Below are 24,494 nucleotides of genomic sequence, written 5' to 3'. Positions count from 1 at the left end.
CAATATAACTCATGACTAAGTTATTACAGGAAGACATTTCCATATATTGCCTGCATTTAGGTGTCTGTCTAGATGAATGGCTTTTTTTTTTTTTTTAACTGAAAGACAACCTATTTGAAATACATTTGCAACTACTATGGGTTTAAGGGAAGCTTCCTATATCTAGATCCATGCCATTTCATATTTTTAGACTGAAGGACCTTCCTCAAGAGGCTAATAGTCAATGGTAAGATCTTCAGTAACTTATCAGGGTAATACCTGTTTTTAAGTAATTCACTTAAGTAAGGCCCATTGAAAGCATTCCATAATCAATTTCAAGAATAGTTTGTCAACCCTGAATGATAAGAATGGGAAATTGTAAGAAAAGAAGCCTGAAAATCTTTACTCATAATACAGGAAGTCCTTCAATATTAATCGATGAGATGGCTACACTTGAGTCATCTTAATGGTATCACATCCTGATGTTTTCCATTAAAACCATTACAAAATTTAGGAGCTGGCAGTTTGAAAATCTTAGTGGGGGTAAGAAATGTAGTTGAGACAGATGAAACACTGACAGAGTTCAAGACAGAGTCGTGAGAAAAATAAGAGCTCTCCGTCTTGTGAGGGTTGTAAAACAGTTTTGCTCTTCCAAGAAGCACATACAAATTATTTGAGGATGTAAACAAAGAATGATTCGCATTGTGCTTAGTGAATGGCAATATGGTTATGGAAGAGGCAGGAGCTAAGAGACATTCATACAGGAAACACACAGGTCAGTGCAGGATAAAGGTATTCCAAGGTTGCAAGGAAGGTGAGGACTGTGTAGGACAGGCACTCCAGACTGAAAGCACCTGGTTCTACATTTTCATAAGAAATCCTGTGTTCTATAAAATCAGTGACAAAGCCTCCCTGGATCACCAAGACGTCCTGGTCTGTCTCATTTGCTTGCTTTACTGGGCATCCATTTGTGCACTGGACAATGCTCACATGGTTCCCTCTAAGTGCTTTCTCCTAAACCTTTTGCCTCTTCACTCAAGAATTAGAAATCCATATATTCATGTTTTCCAGTGCCAAAGGGAGGATGGGGGGACTGACGAGTTTCCATAGTACACTTACCTTATGAGCCACTTCCACAGAGTTTCCAAGTAGATGTTAGCATAGAAGCCACCAAACTCCAGATGGAGAGCTTGGAGTGAAAATAATCTAGATGTCTTGTCATTATTAGTCTAGATGTCTAAAATATAATATTGATATTATATTTCAAATGCTATTAACCTTTATTTAATCTCGATATCTAAAATATAACATTGGTATTATATTTTTAATGTTATTAACATTCATTCTAGAGAAAAAATCAAGCAGATATGTTTCAGTTGCAATATTTGTCTCTTTATACACAGAAAAATCTATTTCACATTTTGTTTCCAACATTTCTGCTCAATTATTCTGTAAAAATATTAATACATTTTTAAATACAAGACTAAGGAAACTATACTTATGTATCAATACCATAAAATGATACCAATGAAGTAACAGATCAGGAGTAAGGGTTAAAACCACCTGTGTATATGTATAATTCTAAAGAGCATTTCCTAACACTTTGAAAATGGTGATTAGGCCACCTTTGGTAGACCGCTGTTAACCCTTTAGTGACCACCCTAATTGTTGAAATGTTTGTCCACTAAGTGAATGGAAAGCACACCCTGTTGACCTCAGTGAACATGGGAGTTCAACCTTGGAGTAGACTAAATAAGGCGGAGTAGTTTCAACATCAAAACTCGTGTGGCAACCTCCAGAAAGCCGCAACCTCGGCTGTGCCATCAGTTGCCCTCCGGTTGCTGAAAAGAATTGTCCTTTTGTTGTAGGTGTCTGGTGGGTTTTTTTTTCTTTAGCGACTCCCTTTAGGAACATCAGCAACAAAATGTTGCCAATTGTTAGTCGTCGGATAGCATTAGGGTCGGAGAACATCTCTCCTGAGCCCTGGCCTTCTCATGGGATTTGGTGGGATCCTTCTCGGAGGGTGTTTCCACCTCCCCCCGCACACCCCTGGCCGCTCCCCGCACATGTCTTTTTTGACATACAGCACCAGCCTATTGGATTGCTACCACAGGATGGGTTCAGGCGTTTCGCCCACACCCCACACCCCCGCCCCTTTCTCTTTTCTTTTTTTCTTCTTGCCTTTTTCCTTCCTTTCCTAGGCTCCGCTTGCCGTAGCATACACCCTCCCGAGGGGTTTGCCTGGATCATTTATTTATCTTGTGCGCATTAAGGAACCACCATTAGGCTTTGGTGGGAGGCGCCTTACTTTGTGCGCGCTAGCCTGCCTCCGCGGCGCTGCCAGAGGAATACACAATCGAACCGAAGCTGCAAGCTTGGCAGGAACTGCCTCTGCGTGCCCATTTATTTGCCGGATCCGTATTTTCTTCCTTTTTTATTTTTTTTTTCCGACTGGGTCATTGCCGCTCCCCTCTAGGGTTTCTTTTTATTTTTTTTTTCCTCTCCCCTGCGTGTGTGGATTATTATTTTTATTTTTATTATTTTTTTTTTTTTCGGGAATCCTCGCCGGAGTTTTGATGCCGGGCCGGACTTAGCGCGGGCGCGGAGGAGCTGCGCGGAGCAGCTGTGCCTCCTTGCCCCGGGCCCCGCCCGCGGATCGGCCTCCCTGGCCCGGCGCCGGCCGCGGGTTGGCCGCGGGGCCGCGGAGTGGCGGGTGCGCCGCGCCGCCGCCTCCCCGCGGAGCCGCCGAGGGATGCTGCTGCACCGCGGCCGGGCATAGGCAGGAGCCGAGCGGGCGGGGGAGGGAGCGCAGGGAAGGAAGGAAAGACGGAAAGAAAGACGGAAAGAAAGGATCTCCCCCCCAGCCTCCGAGGGGAGAGGAAAAAAAAGAGGAGAGGCGTGAATGTGAAGGAATGTACCTGCTCGCCGCCGGAGCCGCACGATTGGGATAAAAAAGAAATAAACCGAGAAGGCTGATCCTTGCGACTTATTACCCCGGGGAAAAAAAAAAAAAAAAAGAGAGAGAGAGAGAAAAGAAAAACGTTAGAGCGGAGGGACAAGAAGAAGAGCGACGAGGCTGCAGCGAGCAGCGCTAGAGGAGGGCGCCCGGCGGATGGCGCGGCCGTCCCGCTGACTCCGCGGCCGCGGGAGGCTGCGCGGGGCGGCGCGGCGCGGGGCATGCCGTGCCGGCGGCGTGACTGAGCGGGGCGCTCCCGCCGCCCGCTCTGCTCCGCACCGCGCTCCCCTCCGCCGCATGCCGCCGGCAGCCGCGGCGCGCTGATGCCCCGGGGCCGCGGCGGCGCTGCGGACGGCCCCTAGGATGAGCGAGGGGGCTGCCGGCGCCGCGGCGCCCGGGGCGGCGGAGGCGGCGGCTGCGGCGGGGGGCCCGGGCGGGGATGGGGCCGGGGGGCCGCCGCGGGAGCTGCGCTGCAGCGACTGCATCGTCTGGAACCGGCAGCAGACGTGGTTGTGCGTGGTACCCCTCTTCATTGGCTTCATCGGTCTGGGGCTCAGCCTCATGCTGCTCAAGTGGATCGTGGTGGGCTCCGTCAAGGAGTACGTCCCCACCGAGCTGATGGACGCCAAGGGCGTGGGGCAGGACCCCTTCTTCCTCTCCAAGCCCACCGCTCCTCCCCGCGGCGCGGAGACCACCGCCGCGGCCACGCCGCGGCCGCCCAGCCGTGTCAGCCCCCGCCTCACCACCATGAGCCGGGCGCCCCCGCGGCCCCCCGGCACCCGCGGCCCGGCGCGGGGCGGCCCGCGGCCCACGGCGCCCAGGCACCCCGTGTCGCCTCACACGGCGCCGCCCGCCAGCGGCCCCCCCGGCACCCCCGGCCGCGGCGCCCGGCCGCCGCCCGCCACCCCCAGCACCCCGCCGCTGCCCGCCTGGCCCACTGCGGCACACGCTACCTCCTCCTACAAGATCTACGTCCACGACTCGGCGCCGTCCTGGACCTTGTCTCCCTTCCAGGAGTCGACCACCACCACGCCGGAGGCCAGCACGACCCCCAAAACCCGTAAGTGATGCCGCCCGTCCGCGCCCTCGGGCCGCCCGGAGCGCGCGTCGCCCCGTCCGGACCCGGTATCGGCCGAGCGGCGTTGGGGTCGGGCCGGGCCGGGGCGAGGCGCTGCTCGGGCGCGGCTGCCGTGTCGCTCCCGTGCGGTTGCTGCCCTGCGGGAGGGAGGCCGGAGAGCTGCGAAGTTTGCGCTTCTTTCTCCCTCCCCCGCTTGCGCCCCCACCCCCCGGCAAGTTCCCTGCTTGTGTGATGGATGTTGAGGTAGGAGCAGCCATTTGAGGCGACTGGTTTTTCTTGTGGTTTTTAGGAAGGATGCAGATTCCTTCTCCTTTCCCCGTCCAGGCTGGTCTGCGAAAGGTATTTAGGAGATGCTGGGAGGTATCTGAGCGAGAGGACTCATTGATGACAGCCCCAGAAGGGGCAGTAGGGAGAGTGGTCCTCGGGAGGTGCGGAGTGGGTTGTGCATGTGCTTGTCTGCTGGTGAGGGAGTTTGGCTTCTCACACGCTCATCTCCCTTGAAATAGAGGAGAGCGGGCTCCGCAGGGATGCTCCCTCCGTCCCAGCTTCTGAAGGAGCTGTCGCCAGCTCCGCTAGGAAGGAGGCCAGGGCACCCCGCGGATATGCAGACGTAGACCAGCGCTTTGCCGGCTCTCGTGTGTAGCCTTAGCATCGTCTTGCCGTGACTGACTATTTTTTTTTTTAAGCAGAGGAGGGGGCTAGTTCTCCGACTGAAGCTTGGTGGCAGGTTCTTTCTACCCTCCCAAGCACAAACTTAAGGATTCGGACTAAATCCGAAAATTAATTTGCTCTCTGTGTATCAGCTTTCAGCTTCTCATAAAGGTTACTTAGGACAAATGCAATCCTTGCCAAAAGAACTTCTTTGTGATGCTATTTAGTGAAATGCTCAATTATACTGTGTTATAGTAATCTGCATTTCCTTGGATGCAGTAGAGGAAACGAAAAGCCGGGTATCCTCCATTAACTCTTAGTTTCTGCTGCTGGGATCATCAGTTCAACTGAGTGAGACCACCTGATCACTTCTAGAGTACCCCTTTTGCGTGCTAATGTATGGCTATTCTGCTGGAGGATTTTGTTAGCAAATAATTTGAACTCTATTTTGTCTATTAATTCTATTTGCTGATTAGCACTGGGGCAGAGAGTATACGCAGAGCGAGCTGATCTTGTGAATTGACAAAATCGAGAGAAGAACAGCAAATTGGATGTGTGTGTGTGGGTGGGTGTGCAGGTGGCGGATGGCTGGGAATGATTACGAATAAAACTATCACTGAATCAGAAGAGCAAACAAGGCAGTAACTGGTTTCTCCTGTGTCTGCTACAGTAATTGAGAGAAGCATCCCTTACAGGTGTGTCTGAGCCTGCACGTTCTGTAGGTAAAACATAGGGAAGTCAGAAGTTACCAGAAGGAAAATCTTTTGTGGAGCTGAACCCAGCCCATTCCACTGAGGAGTAAGGAGCTGTATAGGGCACTTCTTAGAAAGAAAACAGCAGAGGAAGCCAGATTTTCGACCTGTGTCTGTTTTCAATCCTTGTGTGAACCAGATATGTTATGTGGTGCTTCAAACTGCTGTGACCTGCGTGCGTCTGCCTGGGCTTGCCAGGTGGGATCTGTCAGGGTCTAAATGCTCCCTTGCAATCTCTTCTTTTCTCCCCTTTCTGTCTCTTTGGGTATGTAAGAGAAATCCACAGCAATTTCCGCCCCTCTGTGCTGTCTCCTTACAAAGTCTAGAAGGCAGGAATATCCTGATTAATAAATAATATTCAGCTGGCAGGACTCTCCATGCAAGGCACACAAAGGAAGAAGAAAATCTACAATCTTGAAATGTTCCTGGCAGTTGCAGAGCCTCCTAATTGTTTTTTGTTTTAGGGAGACTGCTAATACCTTTTACAGCAGGGTGTTTCCCTTCATTAAATGGAGCTCAGTTATAGGATGGAAATGCAAGAACTGCAAATCCCGCAGAAATTGACCCTGTTTGGGCACATTGATAGCAGAGATTATCATTAATGGAAGATTAAATAGATTACATAAAAAAGGATTTGAATTTGTAGGGCATGTGAACATTTTTTTAAAGCCTACAGCTGCACTCTCCAGATACATATAAGCATCTCTGAGGATACATGTAAGATTCTTTGAGGCTGCAATATCCACTGGAGGGGAGAGAGGGGAGAAATGCAATCTTTTTGGTGTGAACTGCTGACATGGTGTGACCCCAAAGCAAGTATCTGCATCTACCACTAACAGCTCTTAGTAAGAAAGGGAATTTTTTAAAATCAAATTCATCCTAATTTCCCAGGTTGAGCTGCATGTTCTTTCTGTGCCCGTTGCTCCAGCTGCTATTGAAATGAAAGTCATGGATCCTGTTGTACCATGTGAATACAAATCTGACATGATGAATCTTATGCCCCAGCTTTCAAAATAGTGCACGCCCTTGTGTCATCCCCTGGCTTGGCAAGGGACATATGTGGGCAGGAGTCATAGATTATTTAACATTTCACAGTTTTTAAGAAAAGAAGCAGCTGTCTGTATTTATACTGGTTTGCGTTGCAATTTATTTAATTGTTTTAACATGTTAAATAGGCTCAAAATAGGATTTAGGAAAATGGAAGGCAAATCAGGAGTTATTTCACCAGAAAGCCGTATGATTGCCTACCTGAATTATTGTTGGTAAAGCCTGTTCTCTGTGTGTGTATTCATCTGAGGAGATGTTGTGAAATCTCTCTTTTTTTGTGGGTGTGCATAATGACAATAATTCTTGGTTGTGTTTCACTCAAAGTCAAGCTATCTGTTAGCTGTTTTGAAAGTTCTTGATGAAGATCCTTCAGGTTCTGACTAAGCAAAAGCCACTTACTCATCAAATCTCACTCTGTATCTTGTGCCTGTGTGTGTTTTCCATGATCATGTAAGGACTGTGGCATTTCAGCATTTGCCTCTTCATCCAGTGCTAAGCATAAAACTCAGTCACTGATTCAGAAGGATAGGCCAGACTGTAGATTGGAAAAATCAACCAGCTGACTGGAATATACCAGTAGGGTTTTATTTTTATCAAGCCATTGGTTTCATTTTTAAAGAGTCATGCCCTGATTTTTCCAATATGCGTTTTTCATGGTACTTTGGGTTCTTCAGTAATGTTATTATCTTTAAATTGAGATACTGGACTTACAAGAATCCCTTTGTGAATTCAGCTATGAAATAGCACTGTGGTTTCTCTCGTGTTCATATGACCAAAGGCTAATGCACAGAACTCAGGTCAGGCAGGTGGGGCTCAACTAATGCATGGTAACCAAGAAAAGAGATGTTACAGAGCACTTAATCAATAAATCTTGTGAAGTCCAATTGCAGCCTTTTTTTTGAGTCCAGACTTCAGCCTGAGTGTGCTTTGATTTCCTGCTAAAGATTTTCTGGTCCAGTCGTTTGTCCTAGTCATATCTCTGACTGTTTGTTATGCACGGCATGGGTTCAAGTAACAAGCATCTGGCAGATGCACAGCTACCAGCACTGACATTTTGGTAAAAGCTGTTTGTTTTATTTTGCACTGACTCAAATATCTTTTTCACATTAAGGATGACACTTAGATGGAACTGCGGGGTTTTCACCAACTGGAGGGTGTTGTGGGAGGTGCCAAACCGTAGTAAAACCAGACCTACTCTTCCCAGAGCTCTAAAGCATTCTGCCAATAAATGACATGTATCTGTGAGCACTTTGCATTACGATCATGAACTGTCATTGAAATCAAGGGGAGCACATGTGACTGGAAAGTACGTGCCTTTAGCATTAACTAAGATTAATATGCCAGGTATGTATCAATTTTAAGTACTTCAAAAGCTGTTGAATTGAAAAAAATTACTGAGGCAAACAACTGGGAGTTTTAGGAGCATTGGCTTCTTATTTCCACTAACTTTCTATTCACATACCTTCAGTCAGAAGAAATGATTTTGTGTTTCCCATCTTAAATACTTGTCAACAGGAAGACTACCATCAAGATAAAAGTAGCAGATACAGAACTGTAGCCACATGACTGAAATGAAAGTTATTGTAGTTGTATTTTACTTTTTTACGTTTTAAAGCTGTAACTTGCTTCATCTGTTTCAATTAAGTTGGATGACACTGGACTTAATTCCATTTTCCATTTATAATCTTCTTTCTAGTTAGGGACTAGTGCAGTTATCACTGAATTCATAAAGAAGTGGAATATTCAAGTAAGTCCCACTCAGATATGGACATTGATTCTATTTGGATATATTTCTTCTCTGTTCCTTTTATTAAAGTATTCATTGGAATCCTGTGACCTAGGGGAACTTTGATAACACTGGTATGATGAGTGGAAGGGTTATGGATGGAATTATTCCATGCTGATTTTTAACCCGGAAGAAAATTCTTTTGGGGACTGTACAGTTTCTCATTATATTGATTTAACCTATGATCACTGGTAAAAGCAAAGCCTTGCATTTTATTTGGCATAAGTTTTTTGCATCTGTAGAAGGACATTATGTGATATATTGTATGTTGACAACATAATACCATTATTAAATTCAAGTATTGATTCATTGCAAAGTATTATGCTAAAGTAATGTCAATGCTTTGTCTAAACCCACAGAAAATGGAAATTAAAAATTAAAGCAAAAGACCTGTCTCTATCTACAGTATTGTGTCTAGTGTTGCAGTACGTTTATCGTCCGACTCACTGCTTTGAAACCTCCCGCAAAGTCCAGTAAATACATGAATTGCCTTGGATTTGGCCTTGACTTTGCATTTTACAGCCCATGTGGCTTTCAGGAAGTACCTATAACATACTAATGTTTGCTTTTGCTGATTTCTGTTGTAACTTGTATGGAAACAAACAGCACAAGGAAAAGTGTCAGGTAAGGTCATGTGGGATGAGTTGGTCACAAATATAAATAAATAAATTGGTTAAAAGCATAGACTTTTGTTTGTCTCTGAGCCTTTTGAACTTCTTTTTGGTTTGAACAGCTTTACAGTGCTCCAGTTCAACTGTGCACATGTGTGTGCGCACACACAAAATAGAAGCAGGTATTTGTGCATTTGCACTGTGCCAGTTTTTAAGAAGGATCAGGACTTCAAAGCCTGTTGTAGCTCCAGGACGCATCTTTGCTAAACAAGACGGCTGCTTTGGTTCTGATGCTTGTCCTTGCACTGTAGTTCAGAAAAGAAACCCGGTGGTTCCATGGTAGCTAGTTAGACTGAATGCTAAGTTGAAGCTCATCTTTTTTAACTTGGAAGTCTCAGGTTCTTCTGTGTGGAAGGGATTTGTTTTCACTGTTATTATTAAGCACAGATACTTTTTAATTATTATTTTGCATCACGAGGGTAGGAAAAACAATGAAACACTTTGTTAGGGAAGGGTTTTCTTCCTCTGAGGGACTTAGTTCTTCAATCGATGTGTTGAGAGATAGGAGTGTCGTTCACAATGAGGTGGCTGTGCTGCAGATCAAAACTGGGGCTGTGTTTTTTCATTGTGTAGAACTGAATTTTCAAGGTGGACCTTGGAAAAACCTGCTTTCCTATTTTACCTTCCCCTTCATACCTAATCTCAAGCCACTCCACTGAGTAAAGTACATCTTCAGTGGAGGGAAGAAGCTCCCTGTGAGGGCACTTCTGACCTGGACAAGAGAGAGGAAGAGCGTTCAGAAGGCTCCTAGGTAATACAGAGAAAGTAAATGCACATCGGTGGGCAAGTGCTTTTTGAGTGGGTTTTTGCTTTTTGTCACACAGGTTTCTGGGGCCCTCTGGTAGAATGCATTCAAGAGGAAAAAAAATGAATAAAGCAGCCACAAGGAAAATTAAAATAGCAACTGCATTTATAAATTTCCATGTCCTTTTCACGGAAGAAGTAGCTAATTGGATCAACTCTTCCTGGAGAAACTTGGAGATAGTAGGGAGAAATACATTAACTAAATGGTTATTGCTTACTGTTTAAATGTTTGTTTCTGAAACTTTGTTTCAATATACTCAGTATTACCATAGTAATATTCAAAAATATAAATAAAATAATTCTTCAGGTATTTCATCTTTTTCATCCTCCAGGAGGAGTATTTTGCATTTCCAAAGCTGAGTTTCTCAAGTAGCATGCATATAGGAGGATTCCGTGACTTTCAGGTCTTTTTTACAACACAGTACTCTTGATTTCATTTTTTTTTTTCTCTTCTGTGGATCTGTTAACTGCTAACTGTAGGAGGCAAACTATTCAGCTTCAAGGATAATTCACTTCATATCATGTTGAGCAACTGATTTTTAAGTCTGAATTGATTTTTTTTTCCTCTTTTCCTCTGTGTTTTTTTTTTTATTTCTGCAAGAATTAATCATTTGGGAAAATGGGAGACTGGGAGAGGTAGAATGGGAGAGGCTTGCTGTTCAATAAAAATATAACTGGATAAAAAGATAAAGTGAAACTTTGGTCTGGAATACCTGAAGAAATTTGTGCTTTAGTCCCTGTAAAATAAGTCCAGCAACTTGCAAAGTCTCCTCTTTTTACTTTAGCATCTTTTTGTTTGTTAGTTTTTGAGTTTATGGCTTTTCATTTTCTTTTAAAATTAATGAATAGCTTGGCAGTTCTAAGGGCCCTAGAGTTGTGCCCCATCCTTGCCCCCCCACTTGTATTTTGCACTCATAGGAAAGAGGCGCATTAGCAATGTGTCTGTACTGGCAACATGGTAGGTGCTCTTTGTAGAAAAACAAAATTTTTTATTTTTTATGAAAATTGAGACCTTTCACTGAAGCATTTTGTAACTGTGTTAGCTAAGAATTGATAAAAAGTATCTTGATAGTATTCTGTGTAGAAGTTGTGCTGAATTAAGTAGTTTACAGTCTTCCATTTTTTTATAATGAAATTGCTGTATGGCCAGTTTTTGCAAACATACAGGCCCAGCTTAGGGTGTGCGAGTGATGCATTTTCTCGTTTGTGAAGTTATGCATCTTCAGAATCAGGGCTAATTTATGTGAACATCTGTGTGATTATATCTGTTTCTCTGCCTTAGATTGCAGTGTGAGTGCTTACAAAACATGCCAGTGTAAGTAAATGCACATCAACTTTTTAAAAGCTGCCAATGTTATTTAAATGTGCTTATTAAAACTGAGTTTCCATTAGTGCATTTTTTTTGTGTGTTTGTGTTCTTAGCTCTGACTTGAAAAATATAGCATTATTCTGTTTACTCTTTGCCTGAAATAAAGTCTGTAGTAAAATCTTAGTGTTTTGGGGAACTGTAGTTGCTTAGTTATAGATTTTCACAATACACATGGGTCATGAATATTTTTAAACATTTCTTAGAATTTATTTTTTTAGCTGATTTTTTTTTCTTTATTCTTGAAAATACTTCTGATTTTGTACAGCTTTTCTCTGTATGAAGTCCTCAGCTATATAGATATATGCCAAAACTGACTTTTTCCTGAACCTTATAGATAGAAAATGTTTTCTAAAACAGTGGAGATGGGAAGATGTATTTTAAGGTCTAGTTATTTTCTGAAATCAAAACTACAAAATTCTCTTCACATCGTTCATTTCACAGCATTATTGCTGTGAAAGTTTCAAGTTTCTAGTTCAGCAGGAACTGAGCCTTGATTGCTGGCTGTTACCAGATAGAGGGGCTATAGCACTGCGTAACAGCAAATGATTAAATTAGTATTAATAGCAAATAGCCTCTCTTCCAGATCGGATTATTCTCACTGGTGTCAGAACTTGTAAAGCAAGCATTGAGATAAGATGTGTTTATTCTCTTGAAAGGGTGACGGTGGTCTGTTTTTACTGCAATGACAAGTTGGTTTTTTCTAATGTGGTTGAAAAGGAAGGTAGAAAGCATGCAATCAATCTAGCCTGCAGTTGCTGTGCTGCTTCTAAATGTAATCCGAATTTTAACAAATACAGAATACTGGTACTGAAAAGTGTTGCTAACCTACAAAATTGTGCTGCACTGTGCAAATGCTGATGTTTACTTGTGTCTTCCATTTCAGTGCATAGTAAAACAGCATTTCCAGTAGTGTGCTCAGGGTGGCTGAGAGTTGTAGCTATCTGGCCCTCTCATTGGCTGAGTAATACTGTTGAATCCCCCCAAAAAAGATGTAGGGAACCTTTGTTTCCTCCCCCCAGTAAATTACAGTACAAGTGGTTAGTGGGTTATCATTAGAATAGTGCTAAGCTATCCCAGAAGTTTTGACTTGGAATTGATTATATTGTACTTGCTGCAAACAATCTAGCAGTTGTTTTCCAAAGGGGTGTGCTTTGTTAGTGCTTTTGTTAAGAGTAGTGTTGTGTGGAGAGGAATTATTTTTCTTGTTCAATCTGTCAGTGAGTTTACAAAAGAGAAGCAGGATCTTTGTTTGATACCTAGAGATAAGCTGCACTGAAAGGGTACAGTGGTTTTCCTGCCAGACTTTGCACTGCCAGGATTCAGTGGGCAGTGGGTACAGGAACTTAACTGAGGGGATTATTCTGATGAGTGTCAGTGCTCCTGATTTAGAAGGGTAGAGGTACTTTTGTAATTATTTCATAAGTAGCTAAACCACATTAGCCTGAAATCTGGCCCAGCTACATAATGGCCATAGTGTTAAAAGTTCAACCCTCTCAATTTCTCTTTTTTTGTTTTTAATAATAATTAGAAAACTAAAATGCCATGCGTAAATACTTACAGCAATGACTTTTTCCTTCAGCAGATTGGGTATTTTTTTTATTTTAGATTTCAATCTTTATTTTATAACTTATGCTAATAGAGCATACCATACATTTCACAGGGTCAGCTGCTTATTTATGAGCTGTATCTCAGTATCTTGAAGTTGATTGTAATTAGTTTTCATTACTCAAAAATGTTAGAGAAATACAGGTCGCAAACTACAGCAGTTTATAAATTATTCTATCAGGTGAAAGCAATTATTGATGCTGGTTTTGAGTTTATAGCATACACGCTTTGAAATTCACTGATTATCTCAAAGTAACGTAGAAATGATGCATTCTGCTACTAAACTGTGTTTCTGCAACGTTTTCGTAGTGCACACAGGCTCTTTCTACTAAAGCTCCTCTGTACCTTTGCCTCAACTGATTTACCTTCTGAGCTGTGAAGATGATGACCTTGATGCTCATCATTTTAAAAACAACAGAGAAAATGCAATGCTCACCGGATACTTAAAGGCTCATTTGTACTGGGGAGGGTGAACATTTGCTTCTTGGTGACTGCTGTCACCATTCTTTAGAGAAGAAGGGTGGGGGGTGGTCAGTGGAGGTGACGGCAGGAGCTGTACCTGTCCTGCACTTCTGCACAAGAAGCTCTTCAGCACACTCTTCCCTGATCTGGGAAGACACAACCTTTGCCTTGCCTCTGTCAGCATTAACTATCCTATCTTATTCTCTCCAAAAGCACGGAGGGAATAAGCGTTTCTAATACCTTTTCATATCTGGAGCACAGTCATTACAGAGTCTTACTTAGTCCTAAATGAAAAGCAAGAAAGGAACTTAATATTTTAAATTGGCTTTAGAAGTATCTGCCTGCAATAGGGAATTCTTTCAGGTTTCAGGTCTTGGATGGCTGGATGTAATCTGAATATATGAAGCTGTAGTGCTAGTGTGTGATAAATTAAAGAGGGGAGGACAGAAGAGTCTGATACTGTAATTGTTATTTTATAGGAGATTGAGGAGATCACTTGCATCTACCGAATTTCAGTAATTGGGTACACTACAAGGCTTAATTACACCTCGTGTTTACATACAAAAGCTGTCCTGTGTTACCTTGGCAGATGTAGGGGATTTGTAGCCAACCACAGCTTCACTGCTGTAGGGGTGGATCTGTAAATGTGAACTGAACACACACACACTGAGGAGCCACTGAGCTCCTCATTCACAATTTGTTTGCAGTGCGTATTTTGGAAACATCAACATGTATTTATTTGAGTTTTATAATAATTAAATATATGTTTACTTCTGATTTTTATGGTGCTCCTGACTGGTCAGTGATGTACTTAGAGAAAATAAGGTATATTGGACAGGCCTGGGGATAAAATTCCTTACTATAAAGAGATGATGGTGGGCAGAGTCCTACAGTGAGGATGTTGAGAGATTTTTGTGAGATGTTTTATTTGCACATGGTGATAATTTTGTCTGCTTAAAAGCAGTGTGGGTTTTATATGGAGCTTACTTTTTAAATGCTTTTAAGAAGATACTGTAAGATTATATCTAATTAATTACACACATTACATTTGAATTATTTAATTAGAGATTATTTTTCAACCCTCCCTTAAAATTCTAACACTCTCCTAAAGTTTTTTTCACATTTGTAATCCTGTTTATGAATGCAGTTTATATGATAACATAGACTCTTGGACGTTTTTCTTAACAAATACCACTTAAAAATAAATTTGCTATGTTTTTGTGTCACGAAACAGAATTAGAATCTGAGGAACTCAGCTCATGTGTAACTGAGTGGTAGCTGTAGGCTGCTCAGCAGTTCTGTAAAAAACACAGCAAGAAGCAGGATAGACCACAGACAGGCACTAGATTGAATGCCTTACATGAGAACTCTTAATTAAAGCTTCTTAAAGAATTTAGAGACCAAACATAATGAATTTCTTCTAATTATCATCAGATTTTGGTCGAACTCTTCACTGGCAAAGAGGTAATTAAAAACTGCTAAGTTCAGTTCAGCTCTGCATAAATGAAGGTGGGGATAATAAAACAACATAAATAAGGAAATTAGGAGGATATTAAAAATATGGGCTGTGCAATTTCACTAGTAGTAGGAAAATTAAGTGGATGTAAAAAAACCCTCAACAAACCCACAATCCCAAATGCAGTATCATGAGAGTCAGCATTGTTTCACATCTTTGTTCATTACTTTGTATAATGACTTCTTATATTACATAATAAAAAAATGTGACTGGAGCAGGGTTGAGATGTCACAATAGTCAACTGCTATAGAATGACTTCTTTTTCACTATTTCAACTTACTTAGTAGTCTACTATTCATCCCCAAAAGTTGTTAAAACCTCAATGAAAGTAACAGATCAGAGCCTATTGGTTACTGGAAGGTGGGAGACCAGGAGTGGTCATTTCTTTTCCTGAAGCTCAGGGTGTCTTATTTGTGAAATAAAGGCATGGTGAAGAGGTGCTGATGAGAAATGAGGTGTGCTTTAATGAATAATCAAGAAATAATAAGAAAATATACTTCACAAGTCTTGTTTTAAATTTCAGAAAGTTCCTGATATCCTTGACTGTTCCGTTGTTTGCGAGTCTGATCATTCTCAATAATTCTCTGACAGTGAAATCTATTGGACTTTAATACTAAAGAGGAAGGGACAGAAACTTTTATTTTTATTTTTTTGAGGGGAGTGATTTAAAAGCATATCTCCAAATATAACCAAGATCTGTCCCCAGATGACAGGGGTATATCTGACAGGAGGCCAGGGCTGTCTGTGAGACACCATAACATTCCAGTCACTCTGCTTTGTAATTCTTTATTTTTGTCCTGCAGTGAGTTGAATCAGGTTTGAATTTGGGACACTCATTAGGCCAAAACCTGCCATTATGACAGCCCTATTTAAATCTCTTTAGCTTAACTTTATAATCACTTGTCACTGGGAATTTTAGTAACTACTATGTTTTATATTGCTGTCTTGTTATATTTTAGAACCAAAGTGTTATTGTTGCCATATCTCACATCAAAAGGAAGAAACACTTTCAGTATGGTGTAGTCTTCTATAGATAGAGTCAAAATGCTCTCTGAGTAGGTGGGATCCTAAGCCAAATCCAAACCCGGTGAGGTAAGTGAGAATAAGTGGGCTCTAGCTAACATTTAAAATAAACAGTTACAAAGGAGTGACTTGCTTAGCCTAGTCTGTTGTTCTGCATTTGCTCATAGTTGGCTTTTATAAAGTGTAACTATGCTGATCTCTTAAGAAAAGAAAATCTAACAATAAAAATGTATTTATTAGAGGAGATCTCAGATGGAGAATAAGACAAGTTTTATAGCCGAGGTGTTGTAGATCTACCAATACAATTAGAGAAAAAAGGGCAAATGATTTTTCTGTGTCTCTTTGGTGAGGGGGTAGAATTTTTCACTTTCTAACCTCCTTCCGATAATGGGATTTCAACATCAACAAAGTTTGAGTTTGTTTTATTTTTTTTTTTAAATTAGCTGAAAATGTTTGTCATAACTTGAACTGATATGCTTAGCTTTTAGGTGTAAATAGGTAAGTGTAAAGCTTGCTAAGTGTTCTTTTATTTCCTTATTTATCCAACTGTTAGGAGTTTAAAAGCAGTGTCTGTATCAGAGAAACTTACTAATGGTGAGCAAGAAACTGTTTATTATCTCAAAATGCTCATATATTCAGATTGTCTTAGTATTATGACGAAAGGTTTAGTGTCATTATTACTGAATCTAAATATTGTATTAACACGCAGATGCGTGACCCCAACACAGATGTTCGCATGGAAGGCTCACTCATTATGAATTTGAAATGAATTTCATTATATGAAATGATTTATACTGGTGCTTGAAAAGCATGTTTTGGTAATAACCTTTTTAATGCCTTTAAGACATTTAATTGCCATTAAGTGGCACAGTCTGCTGTTTGGAAGGGAGAGCTGGGAGTATTTTGGTTGCAAATAGAATAATGAAATGGATTGAAACCAGGGAGGAGTAATGAATGAATAGATGTTTGATATTAACACTGAGATTGGCATCCTTTTTATGACCAGAGTATACGGTGTGCATCCCCCAAGGTGGGAGATCTGTTTCCCAGGCAGTCTTGGGGTTGCCTACAGGTAGCTGACTGCTGAAGTCGGTGGAGGCTCTGCAGATGGCCTCCTATGGGACAGTTAAACTCTCCCAGTCTGGAACAGTTATGCTCAACTAGAAGGCCATTTTAATGAACGGTGGGCTAATATCAGTGTAGAAGGCTTTTGACAATGTTTTTACATTCTGTGTGAGTCTCAGTGGTTCTGTCAATCTTTATTTGTAACAGTTGTATCGTAACCTCATTACAAGAACATCAAAACACTAAACCAGCTTGCACTTTCAGGTAGTTTTGCTTTAAAATAATGTGAAAGTTAAATCTTTCAAATTGGTGTGCCCCCTTTCCTCACGTTTCCATTGTGATCATGTGGCAAGGTGTTCAGATCTAGTCAGGTAAGCAGCAGGAGAAACAAAATGATTTCTATGGGAATCTCAGGTTGAAATGGTTGTCTTACCTTGTAATTTTCTTGGGGATCTGCAAGTGCAGCTTCGTTAATGATGTTTGTGATTGGTAAAGAAAGCTGCAGTGTAAACATCAGATCTGAAAGAGTGTATTAAAAATAAAAAGCTGTGTGAGATAAATTGTTGAGATAAGGTAATATTTGCTTAATATGTAAGGTAAAACAGCACTTGTAATCTAAACAAGCACTACCCTAGTCCTGGAGCATCAAAGGCTTCCTCAGGGACTGTTTTGACCCAAAGTTTCATATGAAACAAGTGGCTAATTTAGGTAGACTCCACATAGCTCAAGCAATCTCACTTGCATCTAGTACTTTTTCGTGAGTTTCGTGTAAGAGTTTCCTTTCTGAAGTCTCCATACAGGAAGTGTCTGTTCTTCAGAAAGTCAAGTCATACAGTGTTGCAGCTTCAGATTGAAACAGTTATATAAGAACTGAACTTCCAAAGATTTCAAGGTCATTGCTTAATAAAGATTTATGTTAAAAAGTGTAGGAATCTCAAACTCTTTACTGAGCAGTTCAGAAAAAAAAAAAATCCACAATTCTCCAAAGTCCCAGGTACTTTTTGTCTGTAAACCATGTGAAACTCCACCAAATGACTTGATTCCTCATAGAGATAAGCAGTTGATTCTGTAAATGCTGTGCGCAGTCACTATGAACTACATCAAAGAAAGTGTGATTTTTAGCTGACTTTGTAAACACACCTGAAACCAAAAGAAATTCACATGGTATATTTGGAGTTTTTACATAAAATCAGGATGTGATCAAAGGAGAGTTTGGTACTGCACATTTTCAAAATCAACTGTAGCTTGGGCTTCAACTTGCCATAGGCATGAAATCTAACATATTCATTCTTATATATATTCTGATGTATTTGCTTCTCAAAGCCTAGAACATAATAACTATATTGAAATTTAATTGATGGGTTCTGTAGAATCTTTTAAATAGGGACATGTAACACATATTCCAAAGTGATGTGTTATTTGGCGGATATGTACGTAATAAACCTAACAGAAGCTGTCTTTCCTTATTTCATTTTTCTGATATATATGCTAGGCTACCTGTGCTTTGCTCATGCACTGGAATTGCAAATACTCTTTTCAGTGTTCTGTGTTGATTGTTGCTGTTCAGTTAAGCTCTTCCAGAAATACTCAGAGAGAACAGGACAGTTGGGGTAGGAGCAGAAAGGAAATGAGAAGAACAGATTTAGAAGCTGAGGAGATGGGAAAGGCCAGTGGAACTGTATGTATTGTGAATATTTAGCGTACTTTCTCTTAGGCCTAATTTATTATGGTAATGCTGCTGCCAGGAGGTGAATTATTGAAGAACTAAGAAGGAAATTGCCCCAGGATGATACATCGTGCCCACAATCAGGTGATACAGTCTGGGAACAATTCCTGTTGTGCTCTCCAGCAGGACGTTGTAGTAGTTCTCCCAGGGATTCTCCTGGAATGGGGTGGTGCTACGAGCGAGAGAAAGGATTCTGCATATCATGGACCATTTCAGTGGATCTTTTCAATTTCCTGAACTGAAAGATTTCCCGTCCAGCCAAAACTGTTATTTTGGCCGTGCTGCCTCTGCACTGTGTTGAATGCACATTTTATTGTCGTCATCATCACCTGAGTGCGCTGTGTTCCTCCACCCTTGAACCCTGTTGAAAAGCTGCCACGTGTCTCAGTGAACAGAGAGTCATCCCCAAAGTTTGTGTTCGCAATAATGGTGCTCACAACATTCCTTTTCTGATTTTAGCATTATTTAATCCAAAATACTCTTTTTCCAAAAAATTTATCGTGATGGGCAGCCCTGACTTTTAAAATTCTATCTAAATTCAGAATATCCTTTGTGGTTACCGTGGTAGTCCAGTGATGGTATTGTGTTGCTTGTTTCTTGCCCAATTCCATCTGTCTCGCCTCAGTTTTCATTTCTCTGCCACTTGCTGTACTGGAGTCGAAAATACTGATATAGGCAACTGCAAAACATAAATTTGGTACTTACTTCCTGTTAAGCAGAGAATAAGTTGACTGTATTCAAAAGTTGCTTAATTCTGATGAGTCTAGTCTACAAAAATCTTATGAAACTCTGAAGAGAGAAATATTTGGAATATGTTGACCCACCTTTGTTTGTGAGAGTCAAAGTTATAGTTTGACATCTGTTTCTGATTATCCATTTTTTCTAGTTGGGGTTTTTTATTGGATTATATTTTATTTTTTGGCAAATATCCTGGAATTTGCAATGAGCTTTAGAAAGTAATCTTCTAGAATCTTTCCATGATGCTTCTTTTATGTAAGTGCTTCATTTTCTCTGTAAGTGGTTCCTACTGTCAATTTAAGGTTTGTAGGAGATGTTTCCCCATCATATTCTGTGGTAAAGATCAATGAACAGAAGTAATTTATTTTAGTTGCAGTATCCATAATTGATGCCTCATCTTTTAGTAGAACATCTGATTCTTTCATAGCCTTCCTGTGACTGATACACTTAAATACTTTATTTATTGCCTTTACCTAATAGCTTTTAAAATTCTCTTAGTTTCCTGAATAATATGCTCGGGCCAGATTATTATTTTGGAAAGGATGTATTATTATTTACCTTGCTGTCTTTCCCTACTGTGTTCTCTTGCTCTCAGGGAGAGGAAGAATTCCATACCCTCCTGGGTTAGATGACAGTCTTACTAGGAATTCTTACATTTTATCTTCTCAGATCTTCCTCCTTCCATTTAATTTCCTTCCTTTTTCTTTTTTTTTCCAGTTTCCCAAGTATTTTGAAAAGCTTTACCAGTTCTTTGTAATGGCTGTTTTCTTCCTTGTCATGCCCCCATCATAACCGAGCTGCATCATACTCATGTTTTGAATCAGCTTCTGTTTTTCTGTGAGAACTGAGTCAAAACTAATTGCCTGATATCCTTTTCTTGCAGTTCCAAGAAGCAGCTGTTGCTGCTAGAGACAACAAAATGATAGACTATAAGAATACAATCACATTTTCCTGTTTACCGTGTTTTGTGATCTTTTAAGTGGCCACAGTGGAGTAGAATTTTCTGTATTTGCTTGCATCAATCAGGTAGAAAGTTGTCAAGTTATCCACTCTGCTCTGAGTCATTCCATATTTCATGAGGAAGAGTTTGAAGATTTTTTTTTTTACCTTTAGCAGCGCTTAAGTTCCTGTCTTCTGGAGTTTTCCCCTGATCATTGCATTTAAGTGACTTTTTATTATCATCTTTACACATTAAGAGTGTATTTTCCTTTACACATGGGGATAAAATATTTGACAATGACCCCCAGAAATTTATGCTTTCTTATAGCAATATAGATCTAACTTCCAAATTCTGTGCTGTGATTCCTTAAATTACATTCTTGGTATGAACATACTGCATAAACATGGCATTTCCCTAAGCACTGCATAGTGCTCAAGGAGATGAATTCATGCAGTCAGCCTTGCCAGTGAGCGAGTCCTTATCCTTCATGTTCCTTGCCAGTTCACACGTGCCTACGGATACTTCTGGGTTGGTTTTTTTTTCATCTCTCTGCCTACCTGTGACCACACGAGAGCTGTAACTCCAATTACATGAAAGATTTGTTGGCCAAGGAGCAATCAGAACAGTTTGATGAAGGATCAGTTTCATGGTGGTTTCTTCCTTCAGAAGATAAGATCCTCGTTTGGGGAGAATGCCAACGATGCTTTGATGCGGTTTCCCGCTTTTTGCCACTTTTCTACTTCCTTTCCATGATGGTCTATTGGGTTTACAGCTGCCGGATTTGTCTGGTGTGAACCAAATACGCCCCTAAGATAGCAGACTAAATCTTTCTGTCCTCTCCTCAGCATATGGGTACTTTCTGTCTTAATTCACCTGTAACTGCTTATCGGTTATATACCTACTGCTGTACTTTTACTTTGGAAATTTGTGTTTGGGGCTGTGTGACTTTATCTTTGATCCAGAAAAAGGTTGTATATTTTTACTGGTTAGCCAGGTAGTTCTTTAAATTACCTTTCTTCGCTTTAGATCACTATCTGGTACTTTGAAATTCTAATATAATAATAAATTTGGGTGGAGGGGACATGTATTCTGAATGACAGATGTCTTCACTGTTCCATCACTTCAAAGGAGGTTCATTTTTCATTTAAAATATGTGCTCTGGGCTTTATGAGTCTCCTCTGTTTCTCAAGGAATAATTTAAACTTCCCAGAGTATTTCTTTTTATAATTGAGCACCTTTTTGACACTTTGAATTTGATGTTTTTGCTAATTTCCAGAAATTATGATTCAGATAAATGTTTCAATGCACTATGAAAGAACTTTAGGAAATACAGTAGGTGTATTTTACTCCTTAGATATGGTACTAACTAAGCTTTATTTTGATCAAGTAATTTGTAGTGGCTTTATTCCCCTGAGCAGGTAATTAAAGGAAGAATAATGCCATTTTGAAAGAAAAAGCCTTTTACATTTCTTCAACATTTCTCAACATTTAGAAGAAGATAAAGCAATACTGTATTTAAAAGAACAATACAAAATATTTAAAATAGAACATCTTATTGTGTATTAGGTAGCGCCATATTCTGTTTATGATGATACTGGGATCCTTTTTAATTTGCATTTGTATAGCATGTTCCAATATGTGTGGATGCATTTGCTTTTTCAGAGGTCACATGTGGTAAAACTCCTACTGTACATCCTTTTGTGTCTAGCTCCCAGCACCACTCAGTGCCAGTCATTGCTTTAAAAGTGTCATCTGGATTTAGTCTCAATTCCTTTTTTAATTTTTTATTTTTTATTGGAAGTATTTTCCTATTTTCACCAAATAGTAGGCACAAATAAAAAAGTGATTTCCATGTTTGTGAAGAGTTCTGTGACATTGTAGGCTTTAGTATAGTCATTTCAAAGCTTCCTTAACAATTTGCCCAGAATCTCTGAAAATGCAGAATGCTGGTAATATGTTTAATTAGTTTGATAAGCTTGAGTCTACTACTGTTTGCATGTTAAAAAATTATTTTTGCCAACCAATCTGTATGTCTGCATGTATATTTTTACTGTGTAATCTTCATACTCAATTGCCTTTTGTAGGCTAAAAATGTTATTTTCAGAGGTGATCTCACTTCAGGTTGCACTTAATATAGCAGCAATGTGTGGATTTCAATGTTGCTTCACTTCAGATAGAATTAGATCCCTGGGCTTTTTTTTTTTTTTTGGGCTTGTCTTTCTGTCTGCTGGCCATTGGTTTCAGCGCTCTATGGCTGATCATTTCTGCTTAGGCATCATACCTGGTGTTTGTCCCAGTTGAAGAACTTCTGAGTTTTTCAGGTTGTTATCTGTAGTCAGTAATTTTGATCTCTGCTGTCCCCAGAACTCTAATCACAAGTCTTCAAGTGAACTGCTTCTATGGCTCGGGGAATCAAAAAGAATTGTTTCCTTTACCAACATATGAGAGAGATATATTAATTATTTTAAGGTTATTTCATGAAATTAATATCCCTATTCTCCATTTATTTCAACCTCCATCGCTGTTTTCTCCTTTCCTAAAGTGACATTAGTCTTAGAACCTGTTAATTTATATCAACTTCATACTGGTGTCGCTGTACCCATTTTAGTGTTTGCGTCTCATACAACTGTAGGTGGGACAATCAGATTGTAACAAGGTGAGAAAAATCTTCTTATTTAGTGTTTATTCGGAATGATACAAGCACTGAAATTTTCATGACTCTGTCTTCATCCCTTAATAAGAATTGTTTATACCCTTTCATAATAGGAGTTTTTATTGTGAAGCAAATTTGAAACAAAAAGTAGTAATTCATTTCAATGCATGTTAAGATTTTTTTATTATTATGATCATAATGGTCCATTTTCCTGTGTTATTTTTATTTCACAGCACATAAAAAGCAGGAGAGTGTAGACCTGCAGCTGAGAATATCTATCTAAATTATTTCTTTTATCTGGTTTTGAAAGTTTTAGTACTTTGTATGATCTCTAATGGTTTACAAGTTGAATAAGTCTTAAGAAGCATTAAAGACCTGGTTTGATGACTGGTTTAATGCTTCCTTCAAGAACAATTTGCAGAGATTAGGATTTAGTGAGATATCATTGGAGGATTAGCAATTACTTCTTAAGGCATTCTGAGTTGACAGCTAATGGATAGCTCTCCCCGATAGCTCTTTTATAGTGCACTGCAGTTGGATAAAAATCAATGAGAAAGTGAACTTAAGTTTGTTTCTGCATTAATTTTGGTTTTAACAGATGAGTATGGCTGCCACAGTAACTTGCTTAATAAGTTGTGCCCATCTATCATGATATAGATAACCTCAATTAACACAAAGATTAATCCTCAAATTCCTCTTCAGTAGTTTTTTCTGGACTGCACAATGTGAAGGAAAATGTTCCCAGCATGTCTGAGCAGACAGAACACATGCTCATCAATACCCAGATAAATAGAGCCCACTTTTCCTCGTGTTTCCAGCCCTCCCTATGTGCAGAGTAAAACTGTGGTTGTATTATTTTTTTTTTTTCTTAATCTGTTTTTTCTAATCTTCTTTTTTTCCTAATCTGGTCTACGTTTTACTATTGTTTGAGCTAGAAAGCTAGTAATTGCCTTGAACTTTACTAATAGCTGAGGATTCCAAAGCACATTTCAAATGTCAACACAAATAGCAAACATGGTATAAAATGGCTTTATTTTTACAAATTGATAAATAGGAGTTAAAAGAACTGTGCAGCCGTCAATCATGCAGGACTTCTTGTGAGGTAGCCTCAGCTCTCATGTTGAATGTACTGGTGTTCTCATAGTTGTAATCTAATTTAAGCACTCTGCTTCTTAACTGTAGCTGTTATATCTGTTGAATATTGATGGGGGGACAGTTCTTCCCTTTAAAAGTTGATGACAGGGAATAAGTAGAATCCAGTGTTTCAGTTCCAATATTTTCATCATTTATGTAAAACCAAACATTTATTTATTATTTATTTATTTTGTGCTGCAATTTTAAAGGTGAAAAAAACCCCAATACATTTGTGAAGAGCAAAATAAAAATGTCTATTTCCCACCCCTTAGCAGTAACTAGCTATGGAACAGTTTCTCTGCAGTAGGAAGGATTAACTAAAAAAGGTTTTAGCAAGACACTTATGAAGAAACTAAATGTGTGTGTTGAGTGAGTAATATTTAACAAGGAAATTTTCCAGGGAAAATTATCTTGACACCATTTTTATAAATTCAAGAAATTAATGCACGGGCGAGCTATTACGGGAAACTACCAAGTAAGCCATTTTATGCTACAAAAATAATCCATTATACACTTTTGAAGTTTTGCTCTAAGTAATA

At 40.1% G+C, this 24,494-nt stretch overlaps 1 protein-coding gene across 1 annotated transcript in view; it reads left to right on the top strand.

Moving 5' to 3' along the window:
* The first annotated feature begins 3,298 nt into the window (after positions 1-3,298).
* NRG3 (neuregulin 3) overlaps positions 3,299-24,494 on the top strand; it is a 371,204-nt gene continuing 350,008 nt past the window's right edge. Inside the window, exon 1 of the mRNA XM_027893033.1 lies at positions 3,299-3,995. Within this exon, the coding sequence (XP_027748834.1) occupies positions 3,299-3,995 (697 nt within the window). The remainder of the gene's footprint in view (positions 3,996-24,494) is intronic.

This window comes from Empidonax traillii, unplaced genomic scaffold, assembly GCF_003031625.1.
Source record: "Empidonax traillii isolate 1590-97213 ecotype Southwest subspecies unplaced genomic scaffold, ASM303162v1 scaffold376:size1174107, whole genome shotgun sequence".
Lineage (NCBI taxonomy): Eukaryota > Metazoa > Chordata > Aves > Passeriformes > Tyrannidae > Empidonax > Empidonax traillii.
Note: the sequence above shows the minus strand (reverse complement) of the source record. Positions and strands in the feature narration are given on the sequence as shown.